Source organism: Lasiosphaeria miniovina (genome assembly GCF_030549165.1).
Source record: "Lasiosphaeria miniovina strain SMH2392-1A chromosome Unknown B0T26scaffold_7, whole genome shotgun sequence".
Lineage (NCBI taxonomy): Eukaryota > Fungi > Ascomycota > Sordariomycetes > Sordariales > Lasiosphaeriaceae > Lasiosphaeria > Lasiosphaeria miniovina.
The window spans coordinates 3190108-3216579 of NW_026848226.1; the positions used below are offsets into that span (position 1 = coordinate 3190108).

The 26472-nt window shown below is 54.8% G+C and overlaps 5 protein-coding genes across 5 annotated transcripts; 1 reads left to right on the top strand and 4 right to left on the bottom strand.

Moving 5' to 3' along the window:
- Window positions 1–149: 149 nt before the first annotated feature.
- B0T26DRAFT_875911 (uncharacterized protein) lies at window positions 150–4624 on the bottom strand (the record flags this gene model as incomplete). The annotated part of the gene is made up of 5 exons (XM_060448075.1): window positions 150–167; window positions 252–317; window positions 386–3901; window positions 4068–4329; window positions 4386–4624. The coding sequence occupies 5 exons, from the start codon at window positions 4622–4624 to the stop codon at window positions 150–152; spliced, it is 4101 nt and encodes a 1366-aa protein (XP_060291915.1).
- A 3407-nt stretch (window positions 4625–8031) lies between these two features.
- B0T26DRAFT_475096 (Na/H antiporter) lies at window positions 8032–9997 on the bottom strand. The gene is made up of 2 exons (XM_060435232.1): window positions 9577–9997; window positions 8032–9510 (listed from the first exon to the last, which is right to left on the bottom strand). The coding sequence occupies exons 1-2, from the start codon at window positions 9692–9694 to the stop codon at window positions 8315–8317; spliced, it is 1314 nt and encodes a 437-aa protein (XP_060291916.1). The 5' UTR covers window positions 9695–9997; the 3' UTR covers window positions 8032–8314.
- A 5947-nt stretch (window positions 9998–15944) lies between these two features.
- Window positions 15945–16538, bottom strand: B0T26DRAFT_756272 (uncharacterized protein; the record flags this gene model as incomplete). Its single annotated transcript, XM_060446071.1, has 2 exons — window positions 15945–16316; window positions 16509–16538. The coding sequence occupies 2 exons, from the start codon at window positions 16536–16538 to the stop codon at window positions 15945–15947; spliced, it is 402 nt and encodes a 133-aa protein (XP_060291917.1).
- Window positions 16539–18848: 2310 nt separating this feature from the next.
- On the bottom strand, window positions 18849–20786 carry B0T26DRAFT_743962 (cytidine deaminase-like protein; the record flags this gene model as incomplete). Its single annotated transcript, XM_060444331.1, has 3 exons — window positions 18849–19911; window positions 19971–20136; window positions 20753–20786. The coding sequence occupies 3 exons, from the start codon at window positions 20784–20786 to the stop codon at window positions 18849–18851; spliced, it is 1263 nt and encodes a 420-aa protein (XP_060291918.1).
- A 2666-nt stretch (window positions 20787–23452) lies between these two features.
- B0T26DRAFT_743963 (6-phosphofructo-2-kinase-domain-containing protein) lies at window positions 23453–25676 on the top strand (the record flags this gene model as incomplete). Its single annotated transcript, XM_060444332.1, has 4 exons — window positions 23453–23700; window positions 23847–24537; window positions 24594–24755; window positions 24819–25676. The coding sequence occupies 4 exons, from the start codon at window positions 23453–23455 to the stop codon at window positions 25674–25676; spliced, it is 1959 nt and encodes a 652-aa protein (XP_060291919.1).
- Window positions 25677–26472: the final 796 nt, after the last annotated feature.

Below are 26472 nucleotides of genomic sequence, written 5' to 3' on the forward strand. Positions count from 1 at the left end.
AGGACAAAACCGGTCCATCGTCGCTGATCGCCAGTCGCCTTGCGGTGACTCTTTTGTCTTCATCGGCGAAGCCCACTCTCCATCTATGAGCGAAAACCCTGCTATGTACGTCTCGCTAAATAAGATGTCGTCAAAAAAAAAGAAGACAATTAAATTTCAACTAGCCGCTATAGATTTTGATTTTGTTGTTGTTGTTTAGGTATTTGATAAGAGTCGCTGTTTGTTGGCGAAGAGGGGAAAATCTCACGAACGGCCGCAAAGAAGCCTGGGAATCTGCTGTACGACATGGCGCACAGTACAAACAGGAGCAGTGGAATCTATCACATGGTTAGAATCGCCGGCCAGAGTAGGAAAGAGAAGCGAAGGAGCAGAAATAAAGACATACCCAGATGAAGAAAAGATTGCGGTCGCGGCTCAATCTCTTCAGCTTTTTCGCATGCTCCCGTCGGAGATTCTCCTGCTGCTCTTTGGTGATTGCGTTCTTGCGTCCAATCTGGAGCAGAGCCGGTCTTTCAAAGTCGGCCTCTTTAGATTTAATCTCCACTGCCGCCAAAGCCGAAGCCGCAGACGAGGTGCTGCTGGCGATCTGGTCCTCCGTTGCAGTGTCGTAAAGAGCAGCACATTTTAGATCCGCCTCAGCCTCGGCTGCCGCCTGCGCGGCAGATGCCTGTTTCGTGTGCAGGCCGTCATCGCGCCGTGGATATATATCTTCGTAAGATGGCGGAGGGGTTGAAGCAGTAGCACCGGCGACAGCAGCACCGGCCATCAGCGATGATAGATCCCACCACTTGCCATACAGCTCCTTGGTAACAGGTGCCTGGTCTCCAGCCGACCCCGGCCTGGGCCCGCCAAGAGTAGGCACCATGGATTGCAGACGTTGCATCACGGCGGCTTGGTATTCCGGTAGAAGCGGCATGTTTAGTTGTGGTCGATAAGGGAATTGGGGGAATTGCGGAAATTGGGGGAACTGTGGAAACTGAGGCAGCTGTGGCAACTGCGCAAGGTTCTGGAGATGCAAAGCCATCGACTGCTGGAACTGCTGGAGCTGTGCAGCGAAGTGATCCTTGAGCCCTGTAACGGTAGAGGGCGATTCTGGCCTCCCGGCTCCATCGTCGCCAGATTTGGGTTGACGGAGACGATGCGGACTGCTTTCTCGTGTTCGAGACTCGTGAACGCTGCTTCGTCGCATTTGAAGCCAAGGTTCATCAGCTTCCTCCGAACCCGAAGTCTCCGAAATGTCCGTGGACGAATATTCTGGCGACTCTGGTGCGGGCCCGAGGCTATCGCTAGACATACCTCCCGCCGCTAGTCTCGAGGGTCGGAGGGATGTGAGGCTGGCAGCACTGCTTGCACGAGTAAAGAGTGACGTGCCGCTCTGGGATCTCGTATGTCGCTCGGGACCGTTCACGGCTCGACGGGCTTCCCGTGACCGAGCAACGTCTGCGGCCGTAAAGCCTGACAGAGTCCGGATCGTAGGGTCAGCTCCACACGATATTAAGCGCCTGACAATATCGGGGTGATTATTGAGGCACGCCATGTGAAGGGCCGTGTAGCCTCCCCTGTCGCGCATATCCGGGTTTGCACCTCGCGCAAGAAGACCAGCAACGAAGCGATGCAGGCCCATGGCAGAGGCAAGATGCAACATCGTCTGTCCCGTCCTCCTCCTGAGGTTCAGCCTGGGTTTATGGGGGCTGTCGTCCATGTCGATCATTTCTAGTACTTGGAGCACCTGGCTCTCGAATTTCGTGTTCATCGTGAAGTTGTTGAACGCTGAGCCATCGCCACCGGAAGAGTGGCTCCACGGTTCTGGACGGCCAATGATTCGCCGCGCGATGCTAGACACATCGTCGTATGTGCCAGACATTTTGTGTCCCAGCACGGCGAGGGCAGTGCGCAGGAGCTGTTGCTCATCGTCCTCGACGTACCTGAACGTCTTGGGATTTTGAGGCGGCTGGACAGCCTGGTGTTTGAGAAGCACATGCACAGGACCCGCCTTGGCAGACGGCGGAAGCAGACACACCAAGGAAGTGGCCCCCCAGAACGTCGTTGTAGTGGCCTGCGTGTCGCCAAACATAACTTCCATGCCCTGTTGAAACCCGCAGCCGAGCACTGTAACTTCTATACCACCAGATTTGGGCCCTTCAGAAGGAATGATCTTATGAATGGTCGAAATGGAGGATGTAGCCGGGGTCGCCAAGGCGATTGTATTGTACAAGCCAGCTGAAATTGCGTGGGCCATCTGGTTGTTGGCTTGTGCCTCGGAAGCATTTGCCGCTGCCCTCACTCCGTTCGGACTCGGCGCACGGCTCGGATGGACCGACGACGGTTGGGTAAACATGGCCAGTCCAGCGGCCTCTAAGCTAGAGGCACTGTTGCCATTTGAAAATATCGATGGCTGATCGTTGGTGGGTGGCGTCGGGACGCCGTTTGCGAACCGAAGAGGTATTGCGGGCGCAGAGGCGACGGCACCCGCACCGTACAACGACTGCTCGGGGGTGGCTAGGAATGGCGGGGGGGTAGGGGAAAATGGTGATGCCCCTAATGTTTCTCTCGCGCTGAAGGGCGGGGGGTTTGCGAGCTGGGACTCGGACGGATAGGCCGTCTCCAGCTTTGTCATCGTTAGCCCCCTCGGGACCTTCTTGGAGCCGCTAGGCTTGCGCCTCTTGGAAGATGGCTCAAGTAGCGGAGGCGAGGCAGGTCGAGATAGATTCCGCGGAGGAGAGACTATGGCGGCCGTTTGAGACTGGGCAGCCAAGGTCCCATCGGCTGGCGCCATTGACATTGACATGGCGTGCTCGTGAACTGAGAAGTCCGGGAAGGAAAGTGGCTGGCTAGGACCTATGCCTGCTGTTAGACTCTGGTCAGGGCCCACTCCGGCGTTGGGCCCCTGAGGCGTTGTATCTGCACTAGGCGATGGCGGCACCGGGGTCTTGTGGTCGTCGGTAATCATGATGGAGCGCGACATGACTTGGTCGACGAGGTTGCCGCGGTAGTCGGTGATGGTGAATATGACCCTGAATCCATCTTTCTCGGAATGGTGTCGGCAATAGCATGCGATCCGCATGGGCACGTCCACGAACCACACTGGAGGTTGTGGCTGTGGCTTGGGCGATGCGGGCTCCTCGAGCATATACGGCTGCCATTCTCTGACCTCGATGCAGTTGAAGACAATGACTCTTTTGTCTTCGTCCTTGGCCCAGGCCTGTTCCTCGTCGGGCTTCTTAACCTTCTTACGTGCCGCCCGCTTCTGTTCGCGCGTCATGCAGCCCTTGCAGATCTGCACAACACCACCATCCTGAGGGTTTGTTATTGTTTGGTCTTCTTCCGTGTTCGCTTGCCCACTGGCCGCTTTGCGAGCACGCTCCATTGCCGCCTCGCACAGGTCGGCATCTTTCATCGCACTGGAGCAGACGAGGGTAGTGTGCAACTCCAGCGTATCCGGCGAGGGCTCCGGTGTGGGTTTTTGTAAGAACTTGGGCTTGCTAATTGTATGCGGCGGGAGGTGGAGGTTCTTGACGCCATTGGGCAAGCCAGTGAAGACCAGCTTGACGGGGATCTGCGTCTCGACCCTCGACTTGAGAGGTATCGGCATAACGTCTAGTCTCCTGTAAGGTTGCAGGTCCGATTGCGATTGTCGTAGACCGCCGACATTCGCCATAGCACTGCCGACCCACTGAGCTGGGATGGGATCTTGGGCCCTTTTTGGTAGGTCGAACTGTAAAGAAGGGATGCCCACATTGAACGACTTGCCCCACTGACTTCCAGTGACGGGTAGACCACATGTGTCGAAGGTGTTGCTAGGTGACAGGGCAGAGGGTGAAGAGCTCTGACTCGCGATCATGCCCGAGAAAGGCGACGTTCTCGGCGACACATCTATGTTCATAGTAGAAGGAGCATAGGTCTGTGAATAGCATTAGAACCCCACACTGACGAGACTCTTGTGGTAAGTGTAAACGTACTGGATAATCCTTGCCAAAATAAACCATTCCTGGTGGCAAAACTTTGTTCGACCCTGCATTCTGCGAATACGGTGGTGAGTCGTCTCCATCTGGGCTCGGACAGCTTACGGGGCTGTCGAAATCCGAATTAAAGGTTCCGGCACCAGTGCCGAACTGAACCATATTGGCAGACTTCTCGATGGCAGAAAGGTTCACGGTCCCGTCGAGCCGGCCGATTTGAATTGTCCCATCCGCCATGCAGAATTCAAAATTTGCCTTGACATCTGCGTCGTTTCCCTTGGAAAGGTCTCCGCTGGTCAGGTTGGTCTTGGCCGACCCGATGCTGTCCGTCCTCCTCGACCACAGCGTGCCGGACATGGAATTGTCGGAGCTGCTCGTCGATTGTAAAAGCGCACCATTGGGGGGGGGACTGAGAAGGTGACGGACGGAGAGGGAAGCCCCTTGTCGTGGTCAATCAGATCCACGAAGGGTTGGAGTGTCTCGACATCGGGGGTCTCGTGGCGGTTTGGCAGAGGGCTTGCCTCGTCCGAATCGAAGATGAACTCGCTGCTGAAGTCGGCGTTGACGTCTGGGTTGAAGTCGGTGTTGAAGTGGGTGCCGAAGTCGTGTTCGAGGTCCGGGTCGGACCCGAACCCTGCGGTCCCGGGCACAATGCCGTCGTCCATGCAGCCGGTCCTGCCGTCGCCAGTGGCCGTGGGTGGCCAGTAAATGCGATAAGAAGCGGCGATGGCGTGATCGAGCGGCGATGGAGCACGCCAGGCACTGGCAATTGGCCCTGCTCGGTGTCAAGACGTCTCAGCGCCCTCCGTGTCGGGCTGACCTCGTGCTCGTCGGCAAGGCTCCCGGAGCAGGGGGTACCTGGGCAGGCGATTCACGTGCGACAACGTTCGTGGCTTGTCTGCTTCGTCTCCTTGGCGCGCGAACTAAACACCCGTCTCGAGAGAATATCGATGTTTGCAAACCAAGCAGCCGCGAATGGATGTGGCACGGGCAGGGATAAGAGGGGCCGCGTGGACAGACGGCTGGCACGGGAGGAAAAGTTGGTCGGCCGGTTGGTTCGGTCGGCCGGTCAATCGGTCAATCGGTCAATCGGTCAATCGATCGATCGCGGTGGTGTGTGGGTGTGCGACGGCGGATGGGGGACGAGCGACGACGAGAGACTAGACAGGCAGTTTCCCTTTCGAAAGGCGGTAAACGAATTGGGAGGCGGTTGGCTGGCGTGGCCAATTGGCGATGCAGGTTGCAGGCGACGATGGATTAGTCTGGTGCATTAACCCTAGACAGATGATCAACGTCGAAAACCCAAGCGTCGCGTCGGTGCCGGCCGTTGCTACGTTTTCCAGCTTTTCCGCGAGCTTTGGTCGCAGGATATGGAAGCGCAGGCAGACGACGGGACTTGAGGAGGGCGGCGGCGGCCAGACACGAACGCTGACGACAAGCAGCCAAGTTGGGCTGGGAATTGAGGATGGGCTCGATAGGACTAGGTGCGATAGAAAGTGGAGGCGACGTCGGACGAGAACAAAAGTGGGTGTGTGCCTTGAGATGGGCCAATGAGGCGCCGCCAAGCCGAGCCAAGGCCCTTCAAGTTCTGTCCCCTTCGTTCTTTGCGCGTAGGTCGGTCCCACACACCTGGCCCAGGCCCCGTTGCAGCTGTCTGTTATCAAGTCTATTGTATTGCGCGCGCAGTGCAGAACCAGGTAACCTAAGGCAGTTTATTGTTAGGGCATCCCGCGCAAATCACTTGTCCCACTTCTTCGTTGGGGAATTCAAGACAGGAAGACCGCTGGAGAAGCGCGACGGACCAGTCTGGCTCTGGCTGGGATAGCTCCCTTGCTGGATGTTGTTTATTGACTCTGGGTTATAAGCATCTGCCCGGGTCTTAAAGGTGTCATGAAATGGGACAGGACCACGGGCAGCTGCCGAGGACTAGAATTGCGTGTCCCTGAACCTTGGGTGCCGAGAAACTTTCATGGATGGCTCCAAACCTTGTTCTGCTGTCACCTCCCCTCAACTCGTGAGCTCTTTAAGACGTCTTCCTAGCGGCAGACAGGCCCTGAAGACTCACCGAGGCTGCAGATATTTGTCTACCGTCACTAGGCATTTATCCGCAGCTGTCTGATTTGGACAATTTCCAAAATTCTCCGTTTTTATGTCTTCCTTGTCGGCTTAAAGGGACAATACTACTGGAATAAACTTTGCCCCTCGCCCTTGCCTCAGATACCGACCTTATTTAGGGCCGCTGTCCAACCTGCTGCCACCCCATCTTTGCTGAAGCATAAGAACCAAAAAAGGCAAACTCAATTCGCACAAGAACATGGACAGAGACGCGTTGGTCCCCCGGCAAGCGTTGGATCGAAACGGCGTGTCCTCGAGCCAAAAAGTCAGGTACCTCACCAACCAGGAGGTTGTATATGTATGCACACCCTATTTCCGAGCTTATTTGACTCTCGAAGCAACCCCATCCATCCATCCATCTACCGCGCCCTCTGTCCTGTTCCCTCTTTGCTGCGCGGCCTCGCACGCGAGCCGTTTTTGGGGAATTAAGGGACCATGGAACGAAAGGATCTAAGGGAGTTTACGGATATTTTAGGTGTCTTTCTACACGTGCGTTGTCGAGATAACTATAACTAGTTTACAGATTACCAGCATACACAGCTCGAAGTCCCATCTCCCAAAGTCGCGTCAATAAATCAGTCAATTAAACAATAGTAGTTCACATCCCACATATGACTTCTCCTTTAATGTCGATCAATCAATGGGCTGTGAACCCACCCCAGCAGTTATTTGACAGCAGCCGGCACCCACACACACGTCTATACAGGCACGGTATGTATATATGCACGTCTGTAGGCTTTGCGAAAACCACTACCAAACCTTACCTACCTACCCAGCCATACCATACCATACCATCCCCCCCCTTCTCATCGATGTTTGTGTTGCATTTATCATTGTCGTGTATCACAAACAAAGACGCCTCCCTCCTCCCTCCCCCCTTCCACCTTCCACCTTCCACCTTCCACCTTCTCATCCCTTCTCGCCTCGTTTCCCGCCTCGTTTCTCACCTCGTTGCCAAATGTCTTTCGTTTTCCTTTTCTGGTATCCCGAGAGCTGATTCCGAAGAAGAAAGCAACAACACTTGCCGAAAAAGAAAAAAAAAAAAAAACCTGGCAATGAGTGGCTTGTGGCTTGGTGGCTTGCATTCGCCCCGTCATCGCTTTGGCGAACCTGACGAGTCAGATGCAGCATGTCAAAAGGATCCCGTATAACGAAGCACAGGGCAGCCGCGCAGGTCGGCTTGCTGCCGTGTAACCCATCCCTTCTCTAAGGGGGGTCGACATCGACCCGAAGCCCGGGTATGGCCTGCCACTGCCACTGCCACTACCACTGCCAGGGTGCCTTGTGTGTGTGGATATGAACGACGCTCGTGTTGCGGGACATGATATCTGAAGTAGGTGGGTGCTAGCTTCTTTACCACTTCGGCCTTGTGCATAGGTAGGTAGGCGCTCGACGAGTTTGCCGCGCATTATTGCGGAGTCGGCTACGCTCGGGATACGAGACTCAAGATTCCAGAAAATAAATTTAGTTAGTCGCCGTTATCCAGAGTAGTTTGCCGGATACCGAGCCACCAAATAAAGAGCAACTCTCTCATTGCAGAGTGAAGAAAATCCATTGGCCAATCAAGTTCAATAAGTCTAAAGAGAACGCTCTCGCAAGATAACGTCAAAGACGAACAATTGGCGATGAGGCCTCCTCCTTGTCGACCCCCTCCGATGTCGCCGCTCTCTTCCATTCCGGCTGAATAGCGTCCGCTAATCAGACGCCAAAGTCTATAAATCCCACACCCAACGGCCCGCTCTGCGCATCTGTCACAAGTTGCATCTCATTGCTCAGCGGCGGTTGAAGGTTTTAGAGGGAGTGGGTCGTCAGGGAACCGTATCGTTCGGCCCGCCGCCACTGGCCCCGCGTCGCGCTCCAGGTCGGGAGTGGCCGCGCCGTCTCCGCCACCCACGGGCGGGCTCCGGCTCTCGAACCGTGACGCGATCGCGGTACCCGACGTAGCCTCTTCTCTCCGCACTGGAATAACAGTCCCGCCAATCTTAAAGACGGGCCGACCTAGTGCCGATGGCGCAACGGCTCCCGGCAGCTCGTCTGACGTAGTTCTAGATCTCGAGCGCGTGGAAATGGCAGTGACTAGTTCACCGACGCGAAAAGGTGGTGTCTCGCCCGCTCGGCCCTCACTAGAAGCCGAGGTGATGACTCTCGAAGATATAGTCCGAGGCAGGTAGAAGCCCAGCTTCCCAAGGGGAATACTGAGACCGTGGACAACCTAGGGAGTTGTTAGTTGGGATGCCTGCCTAAAACACAACCACCAATATAAAACCGCCTACAATGCTACAAATGGCAAGAAACCACACCACCACATTGACAGTCTCGCCCAGGTTAGCAATATCCGCCCGGGGTTCGCCATCGACCTCCATTGTCGCCAGAAACTCGAGCGTAATGTAGAGATAAAAGATGGCCGACACGCCCACGGGCCCAAAGAAGCCTACGAATATGGCCTGGCGCACGTGCTCAATCTGCGGTACGAATTTATGGATGGCAAACACCCACGGCAGACGGCGGAACAAGAGGACCAGGATGCCGAGCGTGATGAGGCGGTAGATGGGAATGACGTCATTGTGCAAGAAGCTGTCCCAGGGGCAGACGGCGCCATACCACATGAATATGCTGACGTTGAGCAGCATGTCAATGGTGGGCTGCAGCGAGTCGTCTATCGTCTCCAAGCGGAACCAGTCGTCCCAGGTGAAGACATTGCCGGCGATGAAGCATGCGAGCACATCGTCGCTGCCAATCATGCCACAGGTCCCCACGATAAAGAGAGCCAGGGAGATGGCGAAGACGAGGAAGCTCTCGCGATCGACGTACTTGCGCTCCTCGGCCCAGTGCAGTAGCTCCTTGGCGATCCAGCCGATGACGGCGCCGTAGACAATGCTGAGGAGGATGACATAGCCCCACGTCTCGCCGAACCACATGCCCATAGCGACGCGTGCGCCTCCATCTTCTGCTACTCCGCCGTCGCCAGTATACTTGATCAGATAGAGGGCAAAGAAGAGGAAGGGGTACCCCAGGCCGTCATTGGCGCCAGACTCGGCAATGATGATTTGCTGGAGATCCTTGGGTACGTTGTGGTCTGCGAACTTGCCTTTAACAATAACGTTAGACAGGACGGGGTCGGTCGGGGTGACGCAAGACCCGACAACAAGAGCATGGAGGAAGCTCATGTTGGGGACGAGCGCCCATATGAGGAGGCTCGTGGCCAGCCACATGGCGGCCATGATGGGGCCAAGGAGGAGGGAAAGCGGTCTCCATTGCTTCTTGAGGTAGCGGCTGGGCAGCTGCACGCCGGCCAAGACCAGCTGCACTCCAAGAACAAGGCGCGAGAAATACAAAGTCACAGTGTTGACGTTCTCCACCGAGCCCGCATATTCGAGGGGCCTTACCAAGTCTGCCGCCGACGGCGAGACTACCACGCCCGCCAAGAGAGATATGACTAAGAAGATGGAGGGTCAGTCCCGGCGGAGGAATCGATCTGGAAGATTATCACTTGGCAACTTACGGGCCTCGGAGAGGTAGAAGTTCTCTTTGCACAAATACGAGACGAGGCCGAAAAGGGATATCCATCCGCCCAGCACACTCACCACAATGTTAAAATTGGTGATTGCTAGGGTCGGCATCTTGACGGTTGGGTCGAGCAGGAGTACGGAGTATGAATTTTTTTTCCTTTCGCGGCCGCAGCGCAGGCCGGAGAAGAATCTTGGCCGACTCCGGAGTGGCCGTCCTCGCAAGTGTTGCTATGGACGAATAGGGTGTAGTAGGCCGGAGCGGGGAGGTTAAGTGTTATTGAATCATGGGTGCGTCCTCTGGGAGCCGGAGCGACGAGGCGGCGAGGAGCGGAACGGCGCTTCAACCGGTCCAGCATGCCCTTTCGGGAGAGGTCCGTTTTCTTGTCTTTTTTTTGTGTTTGCTATATCGCAATAGCCAAGGCTTGGTAATTTCTTGGATAACCAGCAAATGACAAGCGACGGACGAACCAAGCAAAGACGTGAGTCCTGTGTACCGCACCTGTGCACTGTATACTCGTATACGGCACACTAGCAGTGATACAGGTGCAGGTTCGAGTACGGCCGTTAAGGAGAAGGTACGAAACGAAACAAGCAACCTGGGGTGGGTTGTCCAGGAGCGAGTACCTTACGGATAGCAGAAATTGCCCTGCAACCTGAACGTCCAGGCTAGAAGTTGGTCCGCCGTCGATTTCCGGATTGTGTGGCCCACACCAAGAGTCAGGAAGTGGGGACGTGAAGCGAGGCGAAGGCTGACAGACTAGGCGGCGGCTCACATCGAATCAAGCGGGTTCGGGATGGGGTGGCGCCGTCGGTTGGATTCTTGAGGGCTTTTGGGACTGCAACATTGATTCCGGAATGACCCTGCACTTGATCATCCGCTAACATGTTGCCAAGAAAGGCGAGCAGAGATCGGCTTTCCCCTGTCGACCCGGAATCAGGATGGAGCTCGGCACTAGGAGGGCTTCAATTACGACAAATCCGAATCGCTAGCTTCAGTTTAGTTTAAGACGAGGAATTGTGCGAGTTTGAGTTGACAAATTGTGAAAGAGGAGGACGGGAAGGCGCTCTCTTAAGGTAGGTACGTACTACTACTATCACGCTTTAGCCTATCCCGTGTCTAGATTCTTATCAATGGAGCTGTGAACAACGAGCGCAACTGCTACACGTGGAATTCTTATGTAAGGTAATTGGCCAAACCAGAGAACCTTGACGGACGACCCACGCGACACAGTGCACAGCGGCTCAAGCGGGTTCTTGGCACTGTCTAAATAGTGGTTTTTAAAGTTACTGTCCTGCATTTCCTCAAAGATCATGACATATCATGGCATTATCGTCGGACAAGTCTCGATTTATGCCGCTGGGACAATACTGGTTTATTTCTAATGCAAGTATAAAGTAAAGACCTCTTTCAGGAGTGTCGGCGTAGGCTAGCCACTAGGGCCTCGGTAACACAAAACCAAAACACAATAAACAAGACAAGACAAAAGACGATATCCCCTCTTCATCACCAAATGGAACTGCTCGACTTTGTTGGATCCCCCGCTCCAATCTTACGGTATTGTGTCTCCCATCTGCCCCTCAAACTTTCGGCAATCCTGATTGTCTTGCGGCTGACAGCGCGGTCCCAGTCTTTCTTCAGATTAGGGTGTTTGGGTAACTTAATGACTCTTTTGCCTAGGTTTGTGAAGCTCTCGGGCGTCTTGCGATTTGTACTGGCGATATACTCGGCGTCGACGGGGATGTTCAGGCTCAGGTTCTTGTGGTCCCAGTCCGCCGAGAGGCTCAGGCCGTCGATCAGCTCCGCCAAATGGACCAGCCTACATTTGGATAGATGATCTGATGTTAGTTCCTATATGCTGGGAGAGGAATAACTGGAGCTCTCAAGTGAAGTCCCAAATAACTGAGCTCAGTGGTGGTTTTGGGGGCTGGCGTATGGCAAGTGAAAACTCTACCAGGACGAGGCCAGCTACCCGGGTTCTTATACCACAAAAAGCTCCCAACCTGGAGCTAACAATGCCTAGACACGCCTCCCGAGAGATATAAACCTGGCTAGGTAGTAGGTACTAATTGCCTCCCTACACTCTACCCCCGCGCCGGGTGTGTTTCCAGTCGGGGTGGCATCACCGGCAAGTACACAAACGGCACTGCCAAATCCGGGAACATGAACGTTTCCATTGTCATTTCAAGAACCATGGGGAATGCAGCCGAGCCCATCCAACGTTGTTCGGAAACCATCAGCCATGAAGTTGGCGTTTCACTGACTTCGGCGTTTTTGACATTTGTGGCTGTTAGATTTATCCTAATGCGGTTCTGTGCCGTTCTATACTTGGGCACTCTCATCATCAGGACGGCGAAGTGAGTCCCTAGAGCGAGTTACGAGCGAAGGGGGCGAGCGTGAATTGGGTCTTCCAAATCTGTTATCAGAGACTACCCGCTTATTCTTATTCGTTTGGTATCTGAACTAGCTTGGGCCTCTGGTTCGCAGTCCATATCCCCACTTTGTTTTTCTTCTTTTAACTGGCCTGAAAGATTTCTAGTAATTACCGAGAAAAGTCAGGCCAAATGATAATAGCGAACAAGAAGGAAAAGATGGATCAAAGGCCGGTGGCCCAAGCTAGTTCAGACACCAAACGAACGAGAATAAGCGGGTAGTCTCTGATAACAGATTTATAAGCCCATTCTGTGTCCCGCGTACCAGAAATCATCACGACCACCCCCCTTTACCTTCAGTCTTACCAAAACTTGTCAAGAACTCTAAATAAGATGAGATTGAGTGAAATATAGCCAACTCTTGGATGCCTGTCTTCAAGGATCGTCGGATCTCGCAGGGTTTAGACACCACCACAGGCGGCGTGGTATCACCACATTCACCAACCCAACTTCAGTAACGAGCTTTGTTCTCCTCGAATGTGGAAATTCCCAGCAGACTGCTATCGAGACGCTATTTTCCGAGCTGACAGGAATGACACGCCGTGCTCGGGTTGCTCGGGTCAAGCTCGTCAAAACACTTCCGCCAACGCGTGTCGCTCTATCATAGCCGTCATCATCACCATCATCATCACCACCACCCACCACCACCACCACCATGCCGCGCCTCCCTCAAGCCAGGCAAGGAGGGTAGTTTCTACCGAGTGAGCCGCTTCGCAAACGTCGTAACCCTGCTGTGCCATGCTCAGAGCCATGCTCGGGCAGGACGAAACAGCCCGCCGGTGCCTGTTTTGTTTCACCAGAACCATCACCCGTTGTTTTGGTCAGCTCATGACACTCAGCAGAACTGAGGGATGGGGGTGGGTGGTTCGTCAACTCCTGCTAGGACGCAGGATGCTCGCAACAATGCCCCGGGACGCAGCCTTGAAACGCTTGGTGAATCTGTATAAAGCCTCGAGAGCTCCCTCGCTTTCAGAGGCGATGGAGATATCCATCAGACAACCCAAAGACACCACTGCATTGAGGCCACCCACACACCCACATCACTCTCACCAGTCCACCTATCTCTACAGAGCAAGTAATAGTTAGATATATTCTCTCGCCACACGTCCATCGGCCGATATCGCACCCCCATCACCCGATATGAAGGCTATAGGCAGTACTCCGAAGAAGATCACCAGCGGTGGAAAGAAAGATAAAGGCTCCGACGCAGGCGGTAGTGGCAGCGGCAGTGGCAGCGGCAGCGGCAGCAACAACGATCTAACATAGTGTCTAATTCCCACTGATGACAAACTTGATGAATTGATATGACTGCAGCAACGGCTGACCTCGACCAAATCAAGGCGGCAATGAAATATATCGTACGTCTCATGAGTAATAACAGCATCCCATATGCACTAATGGGTGGAATGGAGCTTAAGATGATAGGGCGGAAGGACCGCACCACCTCCGATATTGACTTTCAAATCAACACCACTGTCCGTTCAGTGAAGGAGGTAATAGAAACCAGTGACTGGTACGGGCCTTTTCCATACACCCCCCTCCATCAATTCTGAGGTTTCTCCCCAGGTCCATGTTTTTAACAGACATGGGGCTGGTACAGGCCTTGGCGGCTTTTAGCTTGCGTTGCTAACTTGAGCCTGTCAGGATGTGGCGGCCGAGTCCTCTGTCCTGGAGTTCTGGTAACGCCTGATGCTTCATCATCGTCGGGCCCCAGGTCGGAGACTCGTCCTGAAATAGTGGCCTCGTTGAGTTTACCTGAGGATACCCGGTAAGAAAGATGAGCGGAATAAACGAAGACCGAATAAGGAAAAAAAAAGAGTACTGTTACTCGAGGTAGCTGCCGGTAACTTGGCTAACTCATTGTGCTGCACCAGCATATGGAGCGACTAATGCCACAGTTCAACGACTGCATCACCGTCATCAAAAAGGGAACGTATTCAAGGCAGAGGTCCTCTTCGTCACCGAAATACAGGCGGCCGTGGTGTCTCAGATGGAAGAAAAAGACCTGGACGACTTGGAGTGGCTGTGTTTTAACCGCCAGAAAGAGCTGACAAGACATGCTGACAAGACATGCTGGCAAGACATGCGGACAAGACATCGCGAGCACATCAACACCCAGCTCAGAGACGGGTTCATCGAGGATTACCGGGCCTATGTGACCGAGAATGACGGCGATGTTGAAAGGAACGAAACGTTTTCTCTTATTTACTGGACGCTGTTCGGCGTGGATGAGAAGAGCTTATCGGGGGGCGAGTCTCGCTTTAGCGCCGAAAAGGAAGCGTCTTGAAAAGCCCCAGCTACAACTTCCACTGCCGCCGACTCCAGCTCGGCTGCCGAATCCTCTTCGGCTGCGGCGACTTTGGCTTTGGGACACAAGAGGAAGTGATCAGGTTCGAAACAGATACCTGACTCAAGTCAGCATTGAGAGGCGGGCTCTGTGCGGTGTTTGGGGCGGGGAGGGTTGATCCCTGGCTTCGTTTTTTCCTTGCGCCTCCAGCTGGTCTGAGGAGCAGAGCAAAGCCGTCTTTACCGGGATCGAGGTCTAAAAACGAGCAGCTGGCTGCGTCTTGGAGACCCTGGGTCATTTGTAACAGGCAAGCGGGTATGGGTCTGATGCGGAACATCCTACTACCTTATGTAGGAACAGGGTATTTCGGGATGCAGGAACCGTCCTAGGGAGGCGCCCTGGTGGCAGTATAACAAGTCAATGGAAGTTGAACTGTATCCACTCCCGCGTCGCGCCTTACCCCTTTTTATTCAAGTGCTGTACGCCGTACTAGTAGTGACTATCTTACGTGTGTACTGTACATACACACCCTAGCTAGCCCCTGAACGGTTGCCAGTTTTCTTATTCGAGGCCCCCATAACAAATTTTAGAGCTAATCAATTTTGGGTCAAGTCGAGCAGAGAAATATTAAGGGATAAATTACCAAGTCTTCGGTACTACCGAGCCCTGAAGAACCAGGAAACCGCTAATTTATTTAGTTTGTCTTGTTTTGGTCTTGGTTTGTGTTGGAATAGCGACACTTTGGACGGTACGACAAAGGATGTAGAGGGTCGGGTGCGTAGGCACGTGACGGAGGAACGTGCTGCACGGACATCGGCCCGCACCTACTTAATTGGGCCCCCTCAGCTAGAACCGTAGGTAGCACTAGACATGAATCAACGTACTATTCATCACCCCCCCTGAGGTTGCATCGCGACACAACGCCTAGGCACAATCGTAGCTAGAGCGCCACGAACAGTTTGTTTTCTTCTACCGGGTTTCAGGGGCTAGGCATATTAAAAGTCGCCCGCCTTGATTCTTTATTATACTTTATACCTGCTCTCCAGTAGGTTTACTCTTCTCTTGAGCTATTAAATGGTGATATTTCGGTTAACAGAGATATCTTGCCCATTTTACCATAATTGATGGCGAGGAGAGGAAGGGTAGTTAAGGAGCCCCTATTTAGACAGTGCTTGGAGCCGGAGCGACCCACTTGCACTGTGCTGGTGGGTCGCCCGTTAACGGTCATCAACACCCCAGCCGGTCCAGTTTCTCGATCAAATTAGCGTATCTAGAGAATTAGCCTCTACAGAATCTCCGAAATTATAATATCCATCAACCTGCACCACACAACTCCCCTCTCCATCCCACCCATAGCAACCAGAACACTACCACAGACAATCCTCCCTATCCCTCGGACCCCCCGCACCCTTGGCACGGTACTGCGTCTCAAACACGCCCTTCAAACTAGGATCAACCCTCTGCTCCTTACCACGCACAATACACAGTATCCTCCCAAACCCCCCTCCACCTCGGCATCTCAACCAGCATCGCAAGCGCGGGCCTCAGCCCCAGCTCTACAAGACTCGACGCAATCCGCTCATTCGTCTTACGGATGTAATCCGTCTGCACAGGGCCGTCGAGGTTAAGACACGCACCGTCGGCCTACGCTTCGCTAAGCCCCATGCTGTTGACTAGGTCCTCGGCGTCGTGGTACCGCTGCGCGTGCAGCAGGCCGCGCGCCAGCGCGTCGAGTTTCGGGAAGAGGACGCCGCGCCGCTGGCTGCGCTCGAAGTCGCGCGCGAAGTCGAAGGAAATGACGAAGTACTCGGTTGCGGGCACCACGCGGAAGCAGAAGCCGGTTTCGTTCTCACCGGCGTCGGTGTGGAAGTCTAGGGCTGCAAATCGCTGGTACGTGTGTGTGAGTGACTTGAGCCCCGGGTTTAAGGAGGGCCGCGGCTCGTAGTGCGCTGTGTCGGGGGCGAATTCTGCTGTTGCCTGGTCTAGCATGGTGTCTGGGTCGCATATCTCCCAGTTCTAGTAGTAGAGGAGTGCGGAGACGTGTTAGCGGTCTTGACTAGATGGAGAGGGGTGGGATGGCGTGGCAGGCAGACAGACCTCGGTGAGCCGCGGCGCGCCGTAGTATTACAGGGCGGCCGCCCCCGCGACGCAGCTGGGAATCCCGCGCTCCTCGAGCCTCTGGACGACGCTAAACACTCAGTCGATCACCGTGGCATCGTCGTTGGCTGGTTGGGCCATTTCGTCCAGGACAGGAATACGGTTTTCAGAGACAAGCATGGGGAAGTCGTGCGTCAAGCAACTGGCTGTGAGGACTGTGAAAGTGGGGAGTAGATTGGGATAACCGTTGCTTCTCCTGTGTGTACAGATATTGCTGGGAAATTGAGATAGCAGCGAAACATGGCCCAGCCATGCAGGGGCCAAATACCAATATGGGCGCGGCATTGGCAGCCTGTTGTTCAGAGCGGCTCGGCGAGGAGGAACCGGGAACCCCTCCCCCCAAACATCATGAAACCTCGCGGCAGGCAGGCTGCAAGCTACGTATAGGTGCGTATAGAGACGAATTACTCTTCTTGGGGACAGAGTCTGACCAACAAGCCCCTCTAGGCAGGCGGTGAAATAGACGGACGCGGGAAGATATACGGGACAGACACCACTATTATCAGTATCTCAGCTAACACCATCCCTTTTGTTTTTCGTGCTGTACAGACAAAGTCCTGAGCGGGTTCAGCAGCAGCTTCGACACGGTCAAGGGCATTAAAGTGATGACGCCCGAGAGTCTCTTTGCGGGCAAGCTGCAGTCGGCCGTAGAGCGCGGCTTGCCGTAGAAAGACGTCGGCGACGTCGAGTGGCTGTGCGTGACGTACCAGCGCCGCATGCGTAGGCACCGCGCCAACACCGCCGACGGCCTCGTCGAAGACTTCATGCACAAGTACGAGACATGTGCGAACAAGCACTACGGCGCACCCGGCAGCCGGGCACCGAGAGCGAGCAGTATAGCGAAGTTTACTACACGCTTTGTAAGTCAGACGACACCACCGGCTCGGGATCGTCGTCACGCTCAGAGTCTCGCGCCGGACAATTAGCTGCACCTGCGGCTGCGCCTGTAGCTTCCGCTGCCTCTACTAGGAAAACCGGCCCTAAATAGCCAAATCACCGCAGGTGGCCGTCGATGTTGAGCGTCGAGTTCTTGGGAGGTAGGTACGTATCTAGGTGGGCAGGCTCTCAGCTGGTTCGAGTGCCGGAGCAAAACCGTCCCTGGGGACGAACCCGAGCAGCCGGGCTGCGTTTTGGAGGCTTCTCTGGTAATTTTGAATCCGGTACATATAGCACTGGGTGCAGGACATCCAAGAAACAAAAGGAAAGGATAATTGGGATACTTGGGATGGGCAGGACCTGCCCTAAGGGAGGGGACTAGATTACTCAAAGAAAATAGTTCTACTCCTCAAAGGAAACGTCGACCTTTTCGAGCCATCTCGCTCCAACTGCATCGTGCATTACCCCTATCTTATTAACTTCACAGCGTTGCCCGGCCATTTGCGACCCAGTGAGAGGCAACCTAGGTAGCTAAGGTACCAAGCTACATACATACATGCCTACATCAATCATAGAAACCATCGCAAGGGTCTCCTTAATCTCACCGTGCAAAAAGCTGCCCCCTGTCCTGACAAGTGACGTGAGTAATCGGGACTCCGCGACGTTGGGTGCGGTACCCGAAACAGCGCTGCACCGGGGGTGAGGTAACAAATGAGGCATGGATGCACTTTTCCCCAGGTGTGTACTTCATGTATGTATAGGTACATACACATCTTGCATACCGACCTAACCCAGATCGCCCATCTCCATTGAGACACCAGCACACACAATACTAATACGTACTTACTAAGATGTTTCTCGGACACCCAGGACAAGTGCCCAAACATGTCTTGTGCTATTTGACGTTCTAGTTCTCTTTCTCGGGCCGGCAATAATAGGGACCTAGAGATCGCCGTTATCTGAGTTGCCACACAAGTTTCAAAACCTGTGAATTACAAAGTAGGTGTTTGCTAAATGAGCGCTTGTTTGCTCAACCAAAAGTCTGGTGGCACGAAACAGCCATACCCCCATCTCTGCCGATCTCTCAACTCGGCGGCAGCTGGAACATACCTACCGCCCAGCAAAGCTTCTTCAGGACTTTGCCGACACCAGACCGGCAACCACAGACACAATCACCTTCACGCGCAGATCGGGGGGATAGAATTCGATTCGGGGATATACCATCCAACGCCACTAACCCATGCCGGAACTAACACCCGCCATCCATGTTGTTGTATAAACCCCGCAGAGAATTACCCGCCAATGGCAGCGTCAAGCTTTTCTCGAAAGGCTGCATACCTAACGCCGTCCTTACCATGCCACTTGCCTCAAAATGCTGCCTCAATAATGCCAACCCGACGAGGGGACTACCTAATTCCCCCAGCTTCTGTCATTGCAACCCAAAAGGAACGTAGCGCAAGATCCCTAAAAAAACGTGTTGCGTCTCCCCTCCCGGCGCCGACCTGCTCCTCCATACTAAATGTGGATGGCCGCGTCCACATCCAACATCTTGAAGGTGATGGGCGATTCCCACTCCCAGGCTATCAGGCTCCAGTTGAGCTCCCTGCGCCAGAACAGTCCAAGCCCCTGGCCGCCGTCTGCTCCCGCTAGAGCCGGATGACCGTCGCCGCGGTGCTCGGCGCACAGTCCGCCGGTGAGCGGCTGGCGGTAGCGAAAGACGACCTTGCCCATGCGAGAATGAAGGATGGCCATGCAGCACATGACGCAAGGCTCGTGCGTCACGTACAGCTCGAGGCCGTGCGACAAATATCCATTGGGGCATGGGTGGTCTAGCTGGAAGATCTTCTGTTCCGCCTCGAGAATCGGGGCGTCCTGAAACGCATCAAACAAGAGCTCCTCGGGGGCCTCGGGCACGGTGCCATTCTCTTTATTTTCGACTCGTTTAAGCTTCTGAGCAACCATGCTGACGAGACGCATTACGGCATGCGCCATCACGTTACCGGTTTCTCCAGCTCCACGGTCGTGGCCAATCCAGCGAGCATCCGCAGCAAGGGCAACGACAACGGGATGTCCTTCATCGTCGCGCTTGATGATGCAGGCGCCAACGGGCTCGCCGTATCCAGCGTCATGCGACTCAATGGCGACTTGCTGCGCCATCATCATCCAGACCGAAGTATCGCCGTCAATCTCCTCTGTGCTCCGAGCTAGCATGGCCGGGTGCGGCCCGATTGGATTGTTCTTCCGGTAGACGGTGGGCCAGAAGTGCTGGGACCACATGGCCGCCTGCATCTGAGAATTTGGGGCGACCAGGGGCACGACGATGCTGGCAATGAACACCCCGACCTCAAACTCCTCGAGCTCGCGGAGCTTCGCTTCAAGGGCGCCGCGGTCCAGCTCCGACTCGGGGCCGCATATGATGTAGATCCACGTCGACTTGCCCGTGTGGATGTGGCGGCCCTCTGGCGTGTCGTTCATGTATTTGCATTTGAGGTGCGCCGGAAGGTCGCAAGGCTTGGCACATCTGCGAAGATGAGGGTAGCCTTTAACGACGTCATCGTGGAGCAGTTCGCGAAGCTTGCTAACAACGTTATTTTCACATTGGCGTGCATCCGATACTGGGAGGCTAGATTCACATACCTGATGGCCAAGTTTGCAGCCTTGACAGGCGCACGAGTGATCAAGAAATTGTCCGTCGTAAAGTTGTCCCCCAGCTCAGACGCCGTCTTCAGCGGGATTAAGATGCCTTGGTCAACTTCGCCTTGCACGAACTCCTTGACTATTGAGGCGTGAAGAGAAATCAACTCTGGCGAGAAAAGGACAGGCTTAGCGTCGGGGGCGGAGGTGGTGGCGGTGGTAGGAGCAGCAGCAGCAGCAGGGGCAGAGGCCGCGGCAGACGAAGAAGCCGAGGCAGAGGCGGAGATATCGTTGTCAGACATCTTGACCGTCTGCACTTGGAAGCCCGAAATTAGCACCGGAAACAACAGTGTATGAAGCAAAAAGGCGATCCAAAGCTAACGGACTGAGAGTGACCCCGATTTGAGGCGGGCGGTGAAGATGGAGGAGAGGAGGATGGAAGAGGCAGCGAACCTCTGTCGGGCGGCGGAGTGGGCTGACCTGGGCAACGCGATTTCGCGAGCTTGAAAGAGAGCGAGCGAGGACGAAACGCGCGACGAGGGAGAAAGTTAAGAAATGTCGAGTGTAGGATAGAAGGGTCGAAGGATAGAAACCATTGCGAGTACCCTTTCCAACCCAAGAAGCGCCCAGGAAAGAACAAGTTTGATGTTGTTCATCCAGGAGGAAAGAAATTCAGGTGCCCAATTCCGTTCGAAGAGGTAGGCAGCGATGCGACAAAAAAACCGAGCCCCACCCGACAACAATTAAGACCCCTGGAGTGGGTCCCACGCCGTGTCCATTCTGACGCGGGCAGGCACAGGCCTGCGCGTTGCGGGGCATGGCTAGGCGTTGAGGGGGCTTTCAGGTGTCTAGGGTCTCCCCTGGTCTCCACGCCGAACCGAGCGTCGCCGCCAGGACAATCACGCCAATCGCTGCAAGATCTGACGGTGCTGTGAACTTGATCTGATGGGGAGATGCACTGTGGCTACGAATAGGGCTGGCTGGCTGGCTGGTGGGACGAAGCTCGGGGCAAGGTGAAGACAGCTTCACTTCAGCTTCACCTCTTTTACACTAAGGCAATGGAAGTTACCTTGCCTTAGTTTTTGCAGTAGTTTCCTGCGTCCGTACTCGGTACCTTTGGGGCGCATGGCTAGCCCCATCCAGCTTAGGTAACTGTATGGGTCTGAGTCTGCGTGTGCAGACATCCATGGCAGGCGGCTTCCTGCCGAGACATGGTTTCGGAAAATCCTCTATCCACATCCACTTCCACATCCACTTCCACATCCACTTGCTCTGGATGATCTGACCCAAACAAGCAAGGCCTTTGCTCTCGCCCAGCGCTCTTGAGTCTTGATGCCATGTTGGAAGTTGGAACCAAATCAAGTGCCGAAGGAGCATCCAGCGGCCTTGGCAAAGCTGGGCGCGGAATCACAATTTGGGGCAGATTGAATTGATGGGGGGCTTCGTCTTCGTCTTCGACTTGTTTGTTTTGTCAATGGCTACGGCGACGTTGGCAGTCTTAGACTGGGTGATCTGCACTCGGGAGGCTGTCAGATTCCCGAAACGTCTCTGTCCGGATTACGCATATCCCTGGCCTAGGTTTGAACGCAGCAAATTGTGCCACACAGCAGCAGCCGGCCCTCCGAACACGGAGAGCGGGGTATGTACTTGTCTTCAAAGCTCAGGGAGGTCGAGATAAGAAACTTGGACTGACGGAGACGATTGCTTGGTCCCCGTTCCCGTCTTTGCTCCCAACAGACAGCTTGAGACGTGCGTGACTGCGTGCGTACTGTCTGACCGGCAGTAGGAAGGAGCACGGGGATGCGTGAAGGCAGGGCGGGTGTTACTTGGTTACTTGGCTGGTGATAAGAAAAGGGGGGTGAGGTGCCAGGCTGGGCGGTGCGATGCAATATGCCTTGTCCGAGAATCCCGTCTCCCTTTCTGATTACATTTCCATCTTGACTCTTCCGCACCAGGCAAGCATGGCCGTGGACACCTATGCACATGCAATTTGCTGCTCCGGTTTTTGAGAACACCTAAGACCTTGGGACCCCGAGCCGCTCTTAGGCGACGTGCTTTCCTCACTTACATACAACCTCTCGCCAGCTTGAACTTGTACAATACGTACGGCGTACACAGCTTGCACCGCCAAGGCGCCGGGTAGACTTTCTTCAACAGTTCCAAAAGCCACCCGCATCACTCCCTCAACATCGGCCGTTTGGTTTGCGCTTGTCGCATCACTGGTCCGTTTGACGGCAAGAAAGAAATATAAATTATTCTCAAGGGCCACTTACAAGCGGGTCCCCTTCTGCCACCAGTCAGCCACTCTTTCCACTCTATTGAACTCTCCTGGCCCGAGAAGTGAAGCCAGCGCGGGCCGTCGTCGACCGACCAGTGTCTCGGAGTGGCACGTAAAAAGAACCGAGTCGGACATTGAGCCAATCCATTTCAACCACCATCTCCTACACCACGGACCGCATTCAGATGATCCCGTCTTGGCGCCGATCGGGCAGTACCTATTTCAAAATGACAGGCACACGCCCGGCTGGCAAGAAACCTTAGGCCTTTTGGCTTTGTGGCTACCGCGGTTCAGGTCCCAGGTTACCTATTTATTATCCTTCCCGCACGTCGAACTGGCCCAAACATCAACGGCAGGATCCAAGTACGTCATCTGCCGTTCAACAACCGAGAACTGGACGAAGCGATCCGACACCAGAACCAACAAAGTGGAACCTCTACCGGCGCGCCAGGAACTTAGAGCCGCCCCTCTGTGGAACGGTTAGGTACCAGACCCGTGCGGCGCAAACTACAAGGTCTTGCGATTGCTAGCACTTGCCTCCTAGGCCCACCCACAGAATAAACTGTGCAGAGCAAAACTCTTAAAGTGGATAGTCCTTCATATTCTTTCCAAAGTTCTCCACGGTAAGTTAGTTGTCTGTCGGCCATGGAGCGGGTGGCGACCCCATCCAATTCTTTTACGTACCTTAACCTTTGTTCATTTTTCTTCGGACGAGAATCCTCGCGACAAGGTTGCTGCTTTCTTCCATTCACTAAAGCTGCTGCAATCAACTCGCATTCGTTTTGTGTTCCGTCTCCAACTTCCATTTGGGATATTTCGGATAAAACTGACCCCCAAAAAGCTGCTTGTTGGGCGCCTTAGTTTCCAGGCTTAAGCCACGCGATTGGGGGCCACTAGACTGCCCTGGGCTCTGGCACACTGAACTAGCCCTGCGATTACCAAACCTGATGTCGTCCATGTCACCACCACCTTTGGTTGTGCTCCCTGACAGAACGGGTCTGCAGAACAAAGGTAAAGGTTGACCTCCACCTCCCCCTTCTTTTTTTTTGTTCCTCAATCTGCTGCTACAGATACTACCTCCCCATCCCGCGCAGCCTTGACGCATTCGAGCAACACCACGGCTAACCCTGCATTTCGCCGAGAAGGAAATCGTGGCAGCACGACGCCGCTGCTACAATCGCAAACACAGTCGCTACGAAAGCTGGCAATGATCGCCTCGTCGGCCACAGCTCCTTCGTCGCCCAACATCTCTGCCAATGGACCGCAACCCCACGGGTCGGGGCGCTCCCACGATGACCTCCTACCTCCCCCCGCAACCCCGGCGCTGGCGCACGCCCTCCGGTCGCTGCACGAGCTCGATGTGAACGGGCAGGCCCTCGACAGGCCTGCGACGACCGCGTACGATTCACCCTACAGCCGCAGCATAGCGTCCACTGCCCCAGGATCACCACGGATGTAAGTGCGGCGAATGTGCAGAGCTGTCCCCGCATGCTGCTTTGTCGACCTTTGCACCTGTCGCTTGTTTGTTCTCGCCCCGTGGCGCGCTGCATCTTGCAATTTTATTGGTATGCGCCCACGTTTAGAGGCTGACGCTTTGGCAGTCCTCCGCTCCGCCAGAATTCGGGCAACCACACTCCCCGAGTCCGGCCTCATGCCACAACGCTCAACATTCCAGGGATGACGCGATCAAAAGCCTCTCCTGACGGCCGGATTCCCGAGAGAGATGTCGCGGCCAAGCTCGTCATTATCATGGTAGGCCTCCCAGCGCGGGGAAAGTCGTACATCACCAAGAAGATACAGCGATATCTGTCCTGGCAACAACATAATTCAAGGATTTTCAATGTCGGCAACCGCAGGCGTATCGCGGCGGGCGTCGCCAAGCCCCAAAACGAAGCTGCTCCGGTTTCGGCCACCGAGCCCGATGGACCGACCCAGGCGGCCACGATCCTGCTGAATGGCGCCCAGAACATGCCAAACATTACTGTAGAGGACGAGCCTACGAGGCTGGACCTCAACGGGTCGGCGGCCCGCTTGAAGCGTCAGCAACAGATTGACCAGTCGGCCAAGTTCTTCGACCCCAAAAACGAATCGGCGGCCAAGCTTCGGGAACAGGTCGCGCTTGACACGCTGGACGAGCTGCTCGACTACCTCCTCCACCGAGGCGGCGCCGTCGGTATCCTCGACGCCACCAACAGCACGATCCACAGGCGGCAGCTGCTCGTCAACCGCATCAGGGAGAGAGAGCCGAAACTCGGCATACTGTTCATTGAGAGCATATGTCATGATGAGAATGTGAGTCCTTTCTTCAGAGAGCGCGTGTCTTGGGGCCGCAACTGACGACGGTCAAGCTCTTGGAAGCAAACATGCGCCTGAAGTTGTCTGGACCGGATTACAAGGACAAGGACCCGTGGAAGTCCCTCGAAGACTTCAAGCAGCGGGTCAAGGCGTACGAGAGCGCCTATGAACCCCTGGGCGAGTACGAAGAGGAGCATGATTTGCAGTACATCCAGGTACTCCAAAAAAGCCGCCGCCCGCAGCAAGTGAGAACAGTTAACGCGCTAACGACCCGGCAGATGATCGATGTTGGGAGGAAGGTAGTCCATCATAGGCTGAAGGGCTTCCTAAGCGGCGGCATCGCGTCGTATCTAACAACGTTCAACCTGTCGCCGAGGCAGATCTGGATCACACGCCACGGGCAGAGCGTGGACAACCAGCTGCAGAAGCTTGGCGGCGACTCGGAGCTGACGGAGCGGGGCCACTATTACGGCCAGGCCCTGTACCACTTCATCACGCAGAAGCGCAAGGAGTGGCTGATCGATCAGAAGAACAAGATTGCGAAATCGACGTTCCCGCCGCAGCCGGGCGATCACACGCCTCCCTACCCCGAGCTCAACCAGGAACTGGACGACAAGAACTTTTGCGTGTGGACTTCGATGCTCAAGCGCAGCATCGAGACGGCCGAGTATTTCGACGCGGACGACGACTACGACGTCAAGGCATGGGAGATGCTCAACGAGCTCAACGCGGGCACGTTTGAGGGCATGACGTACGACGAGATTGCGCAAAAGTATCCCGAAGAATACCAGAAGCGCTCGCGCGACAAGCTCCAGTACATCTACCCGGGCGTCGGCGGCGAGGGCTATCTGCAGGTCATCAGCCGGCTGCGCGACATGGTGCGCGAGATCGAGCGCATCACGGACCACCTCCTCATCATCAGCCACCGCTCGGTGTGCCGCGTGCTCATGGCCTACTTCATGGACCTGACGCGCGACGACATTGCCGACCTCGACGTGCCCCTCGGGATCCTATACGCCATCGAGCCTAAGCCGTACGGCATCGAGTTCCACGCGTACAAGTACAACGAGGAGCAGTCGTGGTTCGACGAGCTGCCCAACTACAAGCCGCAAAGAACGGTCGACCGAAACTCTTGACGAACAGCATTCTTGACCCTGTCTTTTTTGGGTGTCTTTGTAATAGCATAGGGCGGTACGAGCTGACATAACATGGCGTGATGCATTGGCTAATGGGTCGGTTTATTTTCTGGGCTGGGCTGTTTAATGAAGTCGGTCGGCGAATGGACTGGGGGATATATCGCATGTTTTTGGGTGGTTCGTTTTGGGGTCAGCCATGGCGCGGAACACGGGACGGCGCGGCATCGACGCCGAGGCTACGACCTGAGACATGTGAATGATAAAGAAGACTGGAGGGCCAACTGGCTGGCGGACTGGGTGGTTTTTTTCTCTTTTTGTTACTTAATTTCTTTTTTGCATTTGTCGGTTTCGGGAACTTGCCGTCTCTTGGGCTGGAGTTGGGTTCCATTTTTAGGTATGACGGCGAAGCAGCGACATGGGCATCCATCATAGAGAGGGAATGAGATAGAGAGACCCCATGAAGGATAAACTAGCGGCTACGCACGCAGGTACACAGCGGAGGCACTCAGCAACAACGTATACTTCTCTGTACACGTTTCAGACACGGGCGGGTGCTTGAGCTGTGGTGTAGCAGTAAGCCGATTCGTTCAGCGTATTTGTCGCCTGTCGTCGAATGCTGTGGTTCCGTTCACGTCTGGGGTTAGTCTAGCACAGCGAGTATATATATATATATATATATGACTATATCTTATCAATACACATACACACCTCTGTGTATGCACAAGGCTGGAGTAATCTTGATGTTGTGCTTCTTTTTGTTCACGTACTGATGGCCGTTCTGGGGTTTCGAGATAGA